Source organism: Lygodium microphyllum, chromosome 28, assembly GCF_053477565.2.
Source record: "Lygodium microphyllum isolate KBCC chromosome 28, Lygodium_microphyllum_v1.1.10, whole genome shotgun sequence".
NCBI classification, from domain to species: domain Eukaryota; kingdom Viridiplantae; phylum Streptophyta; class Polypodiopsida; order Schizaeales; family Lygodiaceae; genus Lygodium; species Lygodium microphyllum.
The window spans coordinates 35,904,525-35,920,478 of record NC_141162.1 but is presented as its reverse complement, the minus strand read 5'-3'; the positions used below and the strand labels follow the sequence as shown (position 1 = coordinate 35,920,478).

Here is a 15,954-nt window from a genome sequence, read left to right as displayed (position 1 = left end):
GTTTGCGTTTGCCCAAATATAAAGTAAAGCGTTTGGGCATTGACTGTGCTGCCCAAATACAAATATCAAATAATAAAATATTAAATCGAATGCCTATGCACATATAAAATAATAAATGTTTTATCAAGTGCTTTAATAAATAAGCGCACTTAAATAAATATTAGTGCCACACCTTTAGTGATAAGGCTTACACCCATCAAAAATAGAAAATTTTTTAAGCATTTGGATTCACGCCATCGCCCAGTGCTACCCAATGCCACCACTGCCTACTCTACACATCAACTGAAGCATTCATAATTGTTAGGAAATAATTAAATAAAACCCAACAAAAGTGAATACCTAGCAGTCTTCAACTACAAAATAATTAAATAGGTTGGAACTCTATCCTGACCTTAATTTAATTCGAGTGCGCACTCTAAACACGTAGACATCGATTGATTTAATATGTATTTTACGGAATCGCCCACATGCACATTAAATTAATCTAACGCTTGAAAAGGACAGGCATCCCCGTCAACTTCTCGCACAAGGAATCCTCCTTGTGTACAAGCCCTGGCAAATAAATAGTTTTACAGAATCCATCGTGAAATATGCCTACTAACATCATTTACATCGCAAGCCGCCATCACTATTTGCCCATTCCCTTATAGTGTATATAGGTTTTAGATACAAAAAGCATGGGTGATTACCATTAAGAGCAAGTAGAACTTGCAAATCTCCAACATATAATTTCTCAAAGAGCTCATTGCCTAAGATACAAAAAGCATAGGTGATTACCATTAAAAGTAATGTAGAGCTTGCAAATCTCTAAGCATATAATTTCTAAATGAGGCAATATACTTCCAAAGATGCATGGCTTCCTGGTTGTATTGTCATGGTGGCTTGCATATATATCACTGGTATAGTATGGGAATGAAGTGGAACAACACACACACACACACACACACACACACACACACGCACTCTCTCTCTCTCTCTCTCTCTCTCTCTCTCTCTCTCTCTCTCTCTCTCTCTATCTATCTCTCTCTCTCTCTCTCTCTCTCTCTCTCTCTCTCTCTCTCTCTCTCTCTTTAGGGATAAAGGAACGAGAACCATGGGGGTTCAAAAAAAAGGGTGCAGAGAGTAGAGGTTAAAGAGAGAAGAAGATGAGAGAAAGGAAAAACAAGTTGCAGTCCAAATGAATTCAAAGCCAAGTTGCTATAATGGTACACGATCAATCCAACCCTTATTGAGACGATTGATATACTAAAAATCAATAGCCCAACATTAACCCTAACCTTGAATAAAAAAAGATTGGAACCTAGTTGTACATAGGCCTGTATGATATGCAAAAGCGTCAAATCCTTATACAACTACATGAATTTTGATCGGGAAAGATCAATCCCATCACTTGGAAACAATATCAATTGATAGTAACAGACAAAGATGAAGAAAACCCTATATGGGCATTATGTTTTTGCAATGTATTACAACAACACTAAAATGCTCTTAAGCTACACCGGAATCTCTTAAAACTATGTCTTTGACGAAGTACAAAGCGTTCTCTTGTCCAAGCGAAAGTAATTTCAATTGGTTGAACTGATAGATAATGAGGAAAATCCTGTCTAGGACTAATTACATGAAATCATCATTGTTTTACTACAAATATATGTAACAAAGTTTGAACCTAGAGATCAAAGATACATACTGAAATTTTAGGATGACAATATGCAATCTAAATTCCCTATTTTACCATGTTTTACACACCTCATACGAGCCGCAAACTCACTCCTTTGTTGCCCCAAAACATACCTTCATGGTCTAGAAGCATTCAACCATGTTCCTCTTCACCAAATCCTCCAACATGCATGAGTTTCTAGCCCCCTTCTTCTTAATATTTTTTCTAGCCCTCATCTGCCCTGTTTTTCCCAAAAAATGCCATATTCAAATTAGCCATCCTTTCTCTTACTTTTCTCCACTTTACCCTTTTGCATCTAAGTCCCCTAAGTCCCACTTCTTTCCTACATGAAGTCGCATGCAAACAACTATTAGTTAGTGACTTGCTTGACTTCTCTTCTCATCTTCAATTTAACCTCATTACTTATGTGATTGATGAACTATGATTAAACCACTAAATTCGAACTTGGTAGTGTCTCGGGATCTCCTACAACCGGTCTTATTGTGTCTTGTGTACAGGCTTCTGAATGTGTGAAGTTATGGGATCTTATCAGTCTTCATAATATGGACATAAAATTGTATGACTGTGCATGCACACACACATTCTCATGTGTGTTAAAACTTGCTGAAGGCATCTTGATTGCATGATGCCATAAGCTCTCCCTACCGTGATGTTATGACTTGCAAATCTACCCAATAAGTAGCATGGGGATTGAGTGGAACAATTCTTCTATGCAAACCTATTCTAATAATTAGTTTGAGTGAAGATAGTAAACTTGGTGTAGTTATGTCAATTGGCCAATTGTCTATAGCAATGTTGATTGCACAACATGATTAAGACAACCTCTTGGTATGAAGAAACACAATTTGGAATAGTGATTTTAAGTGGGCACTACCATAGGCATTGTCAAGGGGAAGCCAACTTGGTATAGTGACATCGATTTGAAGCTAATTACACAATATGATAGGCTCATTGGATATTCCTATTTCCATGATTACATGCATTACTAGAAAGTTTTTTTACAAGATCTCGCTTCAAAATGTACAAAGATTGCAATGTATGTGTAGCTAGGATAATGGCTATAAAGCTTTATGATACAATGAAATGCACATTTTCCTATTTGTAAACATCATCACCTTCTTGATCATCTCGAGGTTTTGCAATGTTAGTGAAATACTCCATGATGCAAAAGCTGGATAGAATGTTATTCAATGTTCAACATGACTATTTGCCAAATAATAGTATATATCATGCATTTGTAAGCTAGATGTTCATAAACATGTATAAACTTTATGCAATGTGTACATAGGTTCATGTTAAATATCAACCTCAATGTCCCAAACCTAGGGATCATAACATGCACATAACTTTCTTTTTCCAGAAGCACAAAAGCATACATCAATACACACATAACACATACCACATTACAATTATCCTTAGCATGCTACATCAACATGCACAGCAATAGGCTTTAATAAAAACATGACCACATTAAGTGGATTCTCCATGATATTTCACAATTCAAATGAAACTAAATGCCAATAATTTTCAAATGAAACTAAATGCCAATAATTGAAGAGGATGGACTTATTTCTTATCATAATGTGAAACAATATAAAAGTATTTTAATTGGTATCAAATATCCATTGCGATCTCTTAGTTTTGACATTTTATTGTAAATGTTCCAATTCAATTATGTTGCCTCATGTACAATTCATTTACTTCATTAACCCTTTGGTATGCATAATCTTTTAACGTTGAAAAATCAAATTGCTATTGTAAATGCATAACTTATTGCCTCTTGAGATTGCACCCCCCCCCAAGCAAAAGGAACATGTGGTTGCTTCCCTTTGCTTACAAAAATGTGAAGTGAAGCTAACATTTACCAAAGGGAGGCCATTTTCAATATTATAAAAAGAGCACACTATTGTGTGCAAGAGCATTGCCTTTTTTTTTTAGAGAGAGAGAGAGAGAGAGAGAGAGAGAGAGAGAGAGAGAGAGAGAGAGAGAGGAACACCCTTTTTCTTTAATTTTCTAAAATAAACTATTCTTTCTTAAAAAGCAAGATATCCATACATTTCAAGGCTAAGTGGACCAACTAAAATTAACATTGAGTAATTTTTTGGGACGTACACCACATTGTCACCACACTATTGTATAAGCATACACATTTGAAATGAAGCCCTTCACTTGGCATCTACATGTATTTTTTAACCTTCTTGAAGATTAAGTGTTAGGGCACATGTTGAAGTAAGAGTCACAAATGTGTATTGATCTGGCTCCATGCCATCCTCTTGCATACGCTATTTCATGTTTAAGACTTCATGTCCTCTTCCTTGTTTTTGTAGCCTGAAATAACAATTGTCCAAGCATATAGTGATCTAATTGGCAATTAAAGGAAGACACAATATGCATGATCAACGACGCCAACTTGGATTAAAGTTGCCACAAAGTGACAGCCCAAGTGCACTGAAGGTTCAATGAGGGTGCCCTCATCACAAAATTCAATAGCAATGAGACCTTCCCTTCGAGCATCAACATATAATGCTTGCACAACTTCTATGCACATTTCAAGACCATGCCTTTATCCTGCAACTATGACTTCATCCTTATGTACAAGGGTGATGCATACTTGTAGGGCAATCATAATTGTTTACTGAACTGGATAGACTCCTTCATGCACAAACTATCTGTAAAATTGTAAAGCCATGTCTCCATGGCCTTGCTTCACATATGCCAATAGCATTGAGCTCCACATAATACAATCATGGTGAGACAATGCATGAAATACACTTGTTGATGTCTCCATGGATACAAACTTTCCACATAATCGATGAGGGTGCTCCCAACAAAAACGTTAGAGGTGAAGTTGTTTCATTGAGCATCAATGCATGTAATGCCTAACCAATTTCCAAAGACATCAATAATTGAATAAGCTTATATTTGTCCCAAAGATCTCTTCAATCTTCACCTTCATAAAATTAAGTGCCTAGATGGCAGCCACAAAAATGCATTGATCAAGGTTAACACATTCCTTGTGCATTTGCTTGTAATGCTGCAAAACTTTTGGTCCTTCACCTCATCCCACATACACAGACGACATTGTACCCCATGACACAATATCTGGTTGTAAAAGTTAATCGAACACATTTTCTACTTCTAGGATGTTGTCAAATTTTGTGTACATGCTCAAGACATTGTTAAGGACAAAAATGTTTAAAGTGACACCTCTTCCGACAACATTTGCAAGTAGCATCTCACTATGTTGAAGAGGAAGTCCAAGCTTGCAACATTTCAAACGGCTAACAAAAGTGTTTCAATTGGCTCCATGCCATCCTCCTACATGTAGTGACATGAGTGATAGAGATCCGTTGATCAAGCTTTGCACTTAGTGTTGCTGTAAACGCCCCGAACAACGTAGTATGCTTAACAATTATGATATTCGCTTGTTTTCGAGATTTAATATAAAAGAGAATGAACACTTAAAGCTGAAAATGAAAATTACTCACAAAATTACAGCCATGAAAATGTAAAAGTAATGGAGGCAAGATTGAGGGTTGAAGATGGGCAACCCCCCCCGAAGGAATGTATTTCTGCTCAACCCAAGTCCCTTAGGGAAGAGCTCAGTTACAATCAACCTGAGAGTGAGAAGAAGTAATTCTCACTCTCACAAGATCATGCAAAGATGTACAAACACACATGCATTATCTATTATGCAATGATAAGAACCGATTTCTTTATAGTATGAGAGAAGAAAAAGGGGAAATCAGCCTTCTCCATCGTTGAACAATAGTACATGGATAGGGCTTGCTTCTTGTTGCTAAAATGGAAGAAAGAGCTTGAAAAGGAGGTGCTGTAATGAATTTACAGGCTTGCTGTCCTGTAAAACAGCAGTGATAGAAGAGGGAATATGGAGGAATTTGATAATGGAGAAGTGGGGGATGATGATGGGGATGGATGGGGCCAGTTTCTGGCTATCTGTGGGTGATGTACATGAGTTTACAGCAAAGAAAAATGATGGTGAATGAAGAAAAACGAGCTCTTATTTATAGGAGAGGGAAGAGCTAGTACAAAAGGGGAAAGTGGAGTAGCACAAGACAAGTGTCCAGCCACATGTCATGAGATGTGACAAGTGGTGGGACACTTGGAAACTTGTGTGACAAGTGTCTTGACACTTGTCTCTTCTCTATGGCCTTCCTTTTTAAGTTGAATACTGTCAAGAATAGAAACAACCAAATTTAGTAAGCACAGTCAAAGTACAGAACTTACTATTTTTAGAATGACATCCCTATTTTTTAGGACTAGCCTTTTTGGGCTAATTCGAGGCTCCTAAAATCTAGGGACCTCCTAAAATTTAGGGATCTCCTAAAATTCAGGGACCCCCCCCAATATGGGTGTCATATGAAAGCTTTTTCCGTGTACATCGCAAAAATGGTATCCGAATCTTCATGTGACTTTCCTATGCAAAGAAATGTGCATTTCAAGCTTTCAGCCCACACATGCACATTATACAAGCATTTCATGATCATGCCATCTTGTTGATTGTAACTGTCTGTTCTGGTGGATCTAGCCCACACTTCAAGGCATCAATCCTTTCTGTGTGCGAGTCTAACCCTGATATGCGTGAGTTCTAGTCACACGCGCCCAATCGGGCCATATAGGTGGAAGTGTGAACTATCTTTTCTCTAACCCACCGCGTGGGTCCACCATAACCTGTGACCACTCATCAGTGGCCAGCTCCAATGCACTTTTCTTTATATCTAATTAGTGCAAAGGAAATAAATTTAATAAATCATTATATAGACAAATTAATGAAAAAGGATACAAATTCTGTTTCTATAGAGTTGTGACAGTTGCAACCAAAGATGAGGGTAGTCCAAGAATGTGTAGATAGATGTGGCAAGGTATGCAATATATGAAGCTAAGGTGCTAAGCAATTGGTCATCAAGGTAGCTTGGTGGTATCAAGAAGTATCAGTAGAGAAGGGTGTGAATGTGCTGGGTCTTGTTGCGAGACTTGGCCTGGTAGCATGCTTGGAGGAGAGACAAATAAACATTAAATGGAAAGAAGAAAGGGAGGGGGGGGGGGGTGTGGGGACAGGCCTATACCAAGCTACTCCATGAAAACTTGAAATGCAAAAAGAGCCTTTTCAAGATGTCTAGTACTGCACAATGTTTTGATTTCTTGTGGAAAGTGTGGGAATAAAGCTTGCACATGGAAAGTTGAAAAGTATATTGTTAGGTTGCCCTTGCTACATATTGTTCCAATTTCTTGTGCAAGGTGGGGGATTGAAGCCCACACCGAATGCAAACATGAGGTGGCAGCTTTCTTGCGTGATTGTGGGTGATGTTGTTGCTATGGTTGTTGAAGTAGCATTAGAGAGGGAAGCAGGCCCTATGCATGAGAACTTATACTAATGATGCTTATTCAAGCGATCGACTCACATTGCAACTGCACAAACACTGCATAAAAATAACACAAGGGCACACTATTGCATGCAAGAGTATTCTTTTTTTTTCCTACATGAGAGAGAGAGAGAGAGAGAGTCACACCTTTTCTTTAATTTTCTTTCTCAAAAAACAAGATATCTACACATTCCAAGACTAAGTGGACCACTTAACTAAAGTTAACAATGGGTAATGTTTTTGGGACCTGCACTACCTTGTCATCACATTGATGCTAACAAAAACGAACAAAATAAAGAAGTAGCATTTTCCAAAGGGTATTTCACAAAATCTCCAATCAAACACAATGAAAAATTTAATTTTAATATCAAATCAATTGTAAGAGTTTCAAAAATACCTTGAAAATTGATTGAAAAACCTTAAACTTTACAAAATTCTTATTTATAAACATGGCAAATACATATAATAAAAATCCCTCCAAAATTTCGAGTTAACGTATTTGTATCTGCATACGGCCATCAAGAATGAACAGTGTTTCGGACCCAAAAGACAGACTTTTTGTAGAGCGAGGGGGAAGGGAACTTTGCATCGGTCAGGGACACGATGGAGGCAGTGGTGCTCGACGTTGGCTCAAAGCTTGTGAAGGCAGGCTTCGCATACCCCGACCAGGATCCTTCCCTGGTACACAGAATCCATTACCAGTCAGTAATCCAAGGTGTCCCCATGGTCGCAAAAACAGAGCTTTTGCTAGCATAATTTTTCGGTTTCCTGTTGTCTAGGTTGTCTCCACAGCTCTTGTGAAGGCCAAGGAGGAGGAGGAGGAGGGCTCGGGCGCAGAGATGGAGGAAGATGAGGGCAATTTGGACTTGGACAGTGCTGTGTCCCCTGTGGTTAGAGGCTCTATCAAGGATTGGGACCTGATGGAGGAACTATGGCGGTACATTTTCTACACAGGCCTGGGTTGGGAAGCTGGGAATGAAGGCCAACTCCTCATTGCCGAGCCCTTACTCACGCCCAAGGTTTTTGCCACACTCTTATAATCAACGAGAACTATGGATAAAACGGCCTTTGAATTGCTTTTCTACAATCAACAGAATTCTGCATAAAAATTACTTTCTGAAAAATTAACAGAATTATGGATAAAATGGGCATTGAATTGCTTTTTCAAAGTCCAGCTGATTATATGCAAAATGGTCTTTGGATTGCCTTGTTAAAATCAACAGAATTATGGATAAAATGATATTTGAATAGATTTTCTAAGATCAACAGAATTATGGATAAAATGCTCTTTGAAGTGCTTTTTTTACATTCCTTCTTGGTGAACCAGCTGGAATCTTGTGCTCAAATGGTATGTTTTGTGTACTACAGAATTGTTCCCTCTTGCATGTGAAGGCATAGATGTTGAGTGTGCAAGAAACTTATGTATTGAAGGCTTAAATGTTGGGTGTACAAGAAATGATTTTGTTGTATGTGAAGGCATAGATGCTGGTTCTACAAGAATTTATTAGCACTTAACTTATGTGCTATATCTTTATGTGTTGGAGAGTTGTTCCCTCTCACATTTGAAGGCATATATGTTGGGTTACAAGGAACGATTTTCACTTACCTTGTGCATAGATGTTGGTTGTACGAGAAATGATTTTCACTTACTTATGCATTCAACGTGCCTGAATATCAAGGGAGGTGAAATCGTGATAACTATATGTGGCCACATTTATGTGAGAAAAGATGCATAATTATTTGGCATAAGAGAACTTTACTTCAACTATTTTGTTCTTGCGTTTTAGAGTAGAAAGTATGTGTCCTGTCATTCTTTTATGAGTCTCACAATAAGAGAGAAAAATCAAAAGGGTAGGGCACAACTTACAATTGTCCTTATGTGCACCTTTTTAACCAATAGTTGCCAATTCATATTGCAATATTCTGTCTACAAGGCTATGACTACATGGAATTTGGCAATTGTTAAGGATAGTTCCTTCATGCAATTACATAAAGTAGGGCAAGGTGATAATATATCATCTTTTCGATAAACTTGATCCAACTTAGTTTCTATGGTGATGCTAGGGACGAGGGTGCTCAATGATCTACATTTTTTTGTTTTTTTTCTCAAAGAACTTATTTGTATATCACGTAAAAAGGAAATCGAGGACAGCTATGCAAGGAAACAAGAGAATTATACCCTTGATGTTGCTCTAGTTCGAGCAACATAGTTGGGCTTTCTAACTTTAGGAGGTGCTTGCGCATGTCCCTTACTGTCCAAGGGGTCCCTCTCTCCACAGGGCATGCACTAGATTTGCAAGTGATGAATGACTAAGACCGAAGAGGGGGCCTAGAACATATAGGACAAAGTAATGGCATCATAAATGCTAGGTCAGCTAGCATCTGGGCTGACCATACTTAATAGATTACCCTTCATGCTATTAGCAATATATCACTTGCTCACACTACCATACTTTTGCATGTTTATTAGCATTGCCTGTAATGACATGCGATACTAATGGTTAAGAGGATGCTTGTTCTCGAGAAAATTATATATTTTTGGTTAGTTAACACTTTGTAATATTTCTCTTTTTAAACTTTTTTCTTAAGACTTGAATATTTTTCCCTTATCCACCCATTTACCATTAAAAAAAAAAAACCATGGCATATTGTCAACAACATTGAACAAAGGCTGGCTTCTCCAACACGGACATCACCTCTTCCCTCCACATCATGAGGTGGCTCTCATGATGCCAAATCCTCTTCCTCTTCCACATCGCCTCACTCTCAAGAGCAGATTTGATGGGATGGTTGTGATGCCCAAGTATATGCCCTAATTGCTTTATCTGTGAAGAGAGTCATCATTCCACATATCCCTTTGTACAAGACAGCCAAGGATGCATGGGATAAGGCTACATCATTGTATCAAGTGCACAATGAAGTGCATGTTGCTTACTACATAAGCAACTCGAAGACGTTCGCATGGAAGGAGGTAACATGGTTCTATCTCATCAGCATCAAAGATTAATTATTAAATATTGATGAATTTTCCATCATTCTTAATGGTCTACTAGAGTCGTATCAAGATTTTGCTACCACTTTGGGGTTGGCAACTATGGGCAACCAAGTTACCTACAGTTTTGACCAGCTTGTGTCTCTTTTGTTGCAGGAAGTGTCAAAGTGCAATGAATGTAGAAGCATATGGACAAGACTAAAACACAATGAATATGAGAGAAGAGGGGGAGAGAACAGACAGAGGAATGCATAAATTTGCAGTCAATGAATGATGAAGAACGTAGATATACAAATAGGCTATCGAAGTATCTCCTCAAGCTGATCTCTCTCTCCACCATTTGGAATGACAAAGGATGAGGGTAGGCAGCCTAGTGGCTATAAATAGCAAGAAATAGGCCAATAAAATAATCAAGGTGGCTAGAAAATTGGTCTACTTACAGCAAAAAGCTGCCATATGATTATAAAATAATAAAATAATCAGTGATTTGCATTTGTATTGCCATGTGGCACTGCCACTTTCCTATTGACTTGCTTAATAAACTGTGATTGCACCTAGTGACTACTAAAAATGCCCAAAATTGATAGGAAATACATAAGTGTGTTTGAGAGAACTAACTGTACCGATTGTAGCGTGAGAATGCCAGTTCAAGGGATGACTAATCTTTAACACCCCCTCTTAGATCCTAAACGCGGCATAAGGCTTAGGGACTTGGAGTGCTAACATAGAACAACTTGAGGAAGCGGCTTTGTTAAAACAAGTTTGCCATATTATCCTCTTTTTTACAGTAGATCACATCAATAGTCTCATCCAAGATCTTCTCTCGAATGAAATGGTACTGTATCTCAATGTGCTTCAACCTAGCTTGAAACATAGGGTTTCATGCCAAAGCAATGCAGCTCTCATTGTTTCAATGAAGTGTCATAGGACGTGTTTGTGGGCAGCCGAGCTCTCCTAGTACCCTTTGAAGCCACACGGTCTCACGTGCGGTAGAAGATGTTGTTCTATACTTCACCTTTGTAGAAGAAAGGGCAATTGTGGGCTGCTTTTTGCTACTCCACAAGATAACACTTGCACCAAAGCAATATTCTGTCACTGACCTCCATTGGTCAACATCTCTAGCCCAATCAAAATCCATGTGCAAGAACCAAAGCCGAATCTCTAGTACCTATTGGATAATGAATACCAAGATCAAGGGGTCCCCTCAGGAACCACAAAATCCTCATAGTAGCTTACCAATGAACCACCTTGGGTTCATTCATGAACCCTGCAAGCAAATCTATAGGAAAGCATCAATCAATCCGAGTGTTTAGAAGCCATATCAACCACCCAATCAACTGCCTATAGTGGGCAACAACTGCCGTTGGTGAATTTGAATGGGTTGTAGCCTTCTAGATCGGATCCATAGGAGTAGAAGTAGACTTCTAGTGCTCCATCTCAAACGTAGTCAAAGGCTCTTGCACATACCGTTGTTGGGAGATAAAAATCCCCCTTGGAATTTGCCAAATCTCATGACCTAAAAAGAAATGGGGAAGGCCCATATCATCTGAAACACCTCGTGTAGTGCCTCCTTCGTGTGCTTGACCTTCTGGGCATGGTCACTTGTCAAGATGAGATCATCCACATAAGGCACGAACAACGTGTGCTCTCTAGTTGAGGTGTGGACATACAACTGGGGATTGGAAGAGGAATGCTAATACCCTAACTTCCCTTCGAGGAACAAGTTTGTCTTCTCATTCCAAGCACGTGGAGCTTGTTTGAGGTTGTAAAGAACCTTCTTCAACCCATACACCTATCCATTGGGTGGAAAATCCAAGAGGCTGCTCAACATAGATCTCTTCCTTCAAATCACCATTAAGGAAGGTAGACTTCACATCAAGTTTTTTAATATTGGCCACCCCCCTAGATGTCTTTAAAGCTGAATTTTGGGGAAAGTCCATGAACAACTAGTTTTCGTATCTTCTCTCAATTGACATTGAACTTGGAAAACCTCCATACTTTTAAAAAAAGGGAACTAGATGTTACAAATTGGTAATGATTTAGGGGCATATCATTCTCATTCAGCCATACAAATCACTCAATTATGAAATACATTTCCACCTTTTGCCTTCTAACAATTATTGAGCCTGAAAAGATAGTGGAACTGGGCACCAGCTGGCTGGAAGCTTGAGCTTTAAACTGGCTTCCCATGTTTCACAGATCAGCAGCCAAATGCATGAATCATGTATTTGCCAAGAAACAAGTTTCATAAATGATAAGGTTAGGGAACTTGTTTCATACTTGAGCATTCCATAAACCTAAGAAACGCCTTTTTTAGACTTTCAAAAAACAGCCCTATTGTAAAAAAATGCTTTTGAACTCTTGTATTTAACAATTATCATGGATGCATTTTACACGCTAACATGGATTATCGATAAACATTGGTATTGATTGCAAGGATTTTGCTCAAGAAGCTGTCCATCTATGCTTCTTTTGTATTTAAAGTTAATGCCAGTCATGGCATGTACATAGTGATGCAATGTCGAAACTTGAATGTTCATTTGTATCATGTAGAATCATGAATCATGATTGATTTATGTTTGCCCATATTACGTGTATAAAGTTACATGTTTTTTTTCCTGTCTCGAATGAAATTGGTTTTGAATTGCACGAAACTCATATGAAGTGTATGAAACCCGTTTCATATTTCCCATTTCAGAGAAAACCCTTGGCACCTATGCATATGAATGAGAAAGTGTTTAGTTTCTCTATGCTTATTCTGTAAGGTAAATTTATAAATGATGCAATGGGCTGAGCTGTCACTGATGCTTAGAAATCTGCATTGCAGGTGGTAAGAGAAAAGGTGGTGCAAATCATGTTTGAGACATTCAATGTCACTGGATTCTATGCTGTTGAGCAAGCTGTCTTATCCTTGTATTCCGTGGGTCGGATTTCTGGCTGTGCTATTGATGTTGGACATGGAAAGACAGGTAAGCATATCTTTGATCACAGGAAAATGTTAATTTTCAAAGCTGATGGGTTTGGTAATTAATCATATTAACTTAACCTTCTAAGAATACCCAATCTGATAGGCTTGAGAATCAAACTATTGACCAATCTTGGCCAAATCTTCTACGTAAACTCAACGTGGTCACGTTAATTTCTCCCCCCAAAATTGAAGTGTTAAAATGTGTAACTTCAATATTTGAAATGCACATATGGTTTAAAATGTGGAGCGATTTTTAGAAAGTGCAAGGTCCCCTATTAGCTTGTTTTATTTCATGCTGTTGTCTCTTGGTTTTGAGCTCCATCAGAGTTTGACAGAGATGGAGGAGGTCTGACTATTTCCAGCCTTGTATTGGAGTGCATTTTAGTTTTAGACTGTTTAGAAGTGTGTTCACCGGTGCTGTCCATCATTTCCAGTCACTGCATTGCAGCTTTTAGGTGCCCACTGCTTGATTTCACACTGTGGGTGTTGGGTGTAAAGTCCCTTCTTCTCTGTGTAAATAGCCTTACGGGTGTGAACACACCCTTATTGCACCTTGTACCCTAACATATAAATACATTCTTTTATTCTTTGTGTACCATCACGAACTGGTACACCTATCTCTGTGTTCACTCCCTCTAACTCTTAGCTTTGTTGTGCAGCTCACGCCTTGATCTCGCACTCCATTGCGCACTCTCCCCTTCAAACTGGTATCAGAGCTAGGTCACAGTGCTTGCGCTTCCCAAGAGTGTTAGTTCATAGGATTGACATCAGTCTACAAACGTCACTCGATACGTGAGGCAGACCAGGACAGAGTGCACGAGAGGGAGTTGAGAAGCAAGGTGACTAGGCACAGGTCGCGTGCATTCGACTAGCACAGGACGTGTGCATCAATTGCACCAGCGGGTGACCAAACGGAGTTGAGGAGTAAAAGCGACCAAGTCGACTAGAAGACCAGCGGGCGCCAACGAGCGTGCGACAAGACCAGCGGGATTAGCAGACACCAATGAGCGTGCAACCGGACCAACGGGCTGACAGATGGGCGCAATTTGTGTGATTGATGGGCCGGTAGATGGGCGCAACGTGTGTGACAGGGGCCGAAGGACAAGCGTGAGTCAGGACGTGATTGGAAGGTCAACGGACCTCGTCACGTCATTTTTTCTTAAGGTCACAAGTTCGTTTTTCTTCAAAATTCTTCTTGAATTTCCCCTTGGCCTGACGGGGGTTCGTGTGCATAAGCATAGAGTTCAGATTTGAGCATATTTATGCCCAAAAACTTGGGTCTTTTTAGATTGAGTGTTGCTCATGCAAAATTGAGGCATCTGTGTCAGAAATTGCAGACATTGTGCGTGTTTGAATTGGGGATTTTGCCAAATTTACTGAAATTTTACTCATTTGAGTGAAATTTCTCAACATTGGACCCATAAAATTTGGGGCTTTTGCTGTATTGGTGAAATTTTGTTCTGCTGAGTCAGATTGGCTGACATTGGTGCACAATTGGACTCCAGAAATTGGGGCTTTTGCAAAATTTTGTGAAAATTTGCTAAATTTGCCCATTTTATGCTTTCGGGAACATGTATTAATGCAATTGGGGCAGATCAGTCAGTGAAATTTTGGGGCTTTTGCTGAAATCTGTGGATTTTGGCAAAGTTAATGCGTGAAATGGACTTTGGGATATATTGCTGAAGCAATCTTGTGGTTATAAGCAGAGTGATTTGAGCATTTTTATCTCCCGCTTGTGCGATTTTGGAGAAATTGCAGAGATTTCTTGGTGTTTTGTGTATCAGAAGTTGATACAGGCACATATGTATGTAGTACACATGTTGGACAGTTCCCATTGAGTCGATGTATTGCTGATTATTCATGTTGCAACAGTCTTAGCGATCATTCGCAGATCTGGGATTGTTGCGGATGCATTTTTTGGTGATATTGTTGAAGTGGGAGTTACCTAGCAATGATGTATGCATTTAATGTATGCTGAAATTGCAGTCATATTGTTGAAAGTCATTCGTTCTACTGCTGTACATGTACTTGGCCTGAATCTTGCTATTATTTGCTGAAAAATTGGGTTGAAATCAGCCGAATATTCAGCTCATTTTTTGCTGTCATAAATTGCAGCATTGAATTTTTGGTTTATTGCTGAAAAATGGTTGCAAATGCTTCTACCAGCAGTAGTGACACTAAATCCCTCTTTGAAATCAAGAGGTTTGATGGCACTGGTGTTAACCCTCAAACGAACGAAGGTGGAAAATCCGGAAAAGCTAAAGTAGAAGACAAAGACAAAGGCCAAGGCAAAGAGAAACGGAAGACAAAGACGCACAAGGAGAAGAGTCCTAAATAAGGGAGAAAGGCGCACAAGGAAAAGCACAAGTCAAAACTTTTGTAAAAGAGCGCAAGCGCATCATGGTTTAATTCAAGGAGCGCCGGCCGTGCAATTTGTAAATGTAGACGGGTGGTGGAAAGGAAGCTAGGAAGATAGAAGGACAATGGGAAAAAGGGCCTAGGCTACGGCCGGCCATGTAAAAAAGGGGATAAGGGGATGACCGCCCAAAAGGGATTTAGGGTTTTGTATATAAAGTTGAAAAGTGAATGAGAAGCTCATTCTTGTGTGGCCAAAAGTAGCTCTCTTCTTCTTCTTCTTCTTCTTGTTCTTGCTTGCTTGTGCTTGTGCTTGAGAGAGTGAGTGTGAGAGTGTGAGGGTGAGGGACCGTGGGGTGGAGAAGCTCTCCATCTTCTCCTCTCTTCTTCTCTTCTCTTCTCTTCTCTTATCTTGCTCGCGGCAATGGAGCTTGGAGCTTGGAGCGAGAGGATCGAGCTTGCTTGAAGCTTGCACTTGGATCGTGGAGCTACCGGAGTGCGTGGGAGAGGAGGCAACTCGATCGGCATGAAGGTAAGCTCACTACACCCGGTAGGCATGAGAGTGCGTAGGCTATGT

The 15,954-nt window shown here is 39.4% G+C and overlaps 1 protein-coding gene across 2 annotated transcripts in view; it reads left to right on the top strand.

Moving 5' to 3' along the window:
- The first annotated feature begins 7,586 nt into the window (after positions 1-7,586).
- LOC148011347 (actin-related protein 7-like) overlaps positions 7,587-15,954 on the top strand; it is a 64,818-nt gene continuing 56,450 nt past the window's right edge. For both annotated transcript variants that reach the window (XM_087670050.1, XM_087670051.1), the window contains exons 1-3: positions 7,587-7,743; positions 7,842-8,081; positions 12,882-13,023. In XM_087670050.1, coding sequence (XP_087526176.1) covers positions 7,666-7,743; positions 7,842-8,081; positions 12,882-13,023 — 460 coding nt within the window. In that variant the 5' untranslated portion in view covers positions 7,587-7,665. The remainder of the gene's footprint in view (positions 7,744-7,841; positions 8,082-12,881; positions 13,024-15,954) is intronic.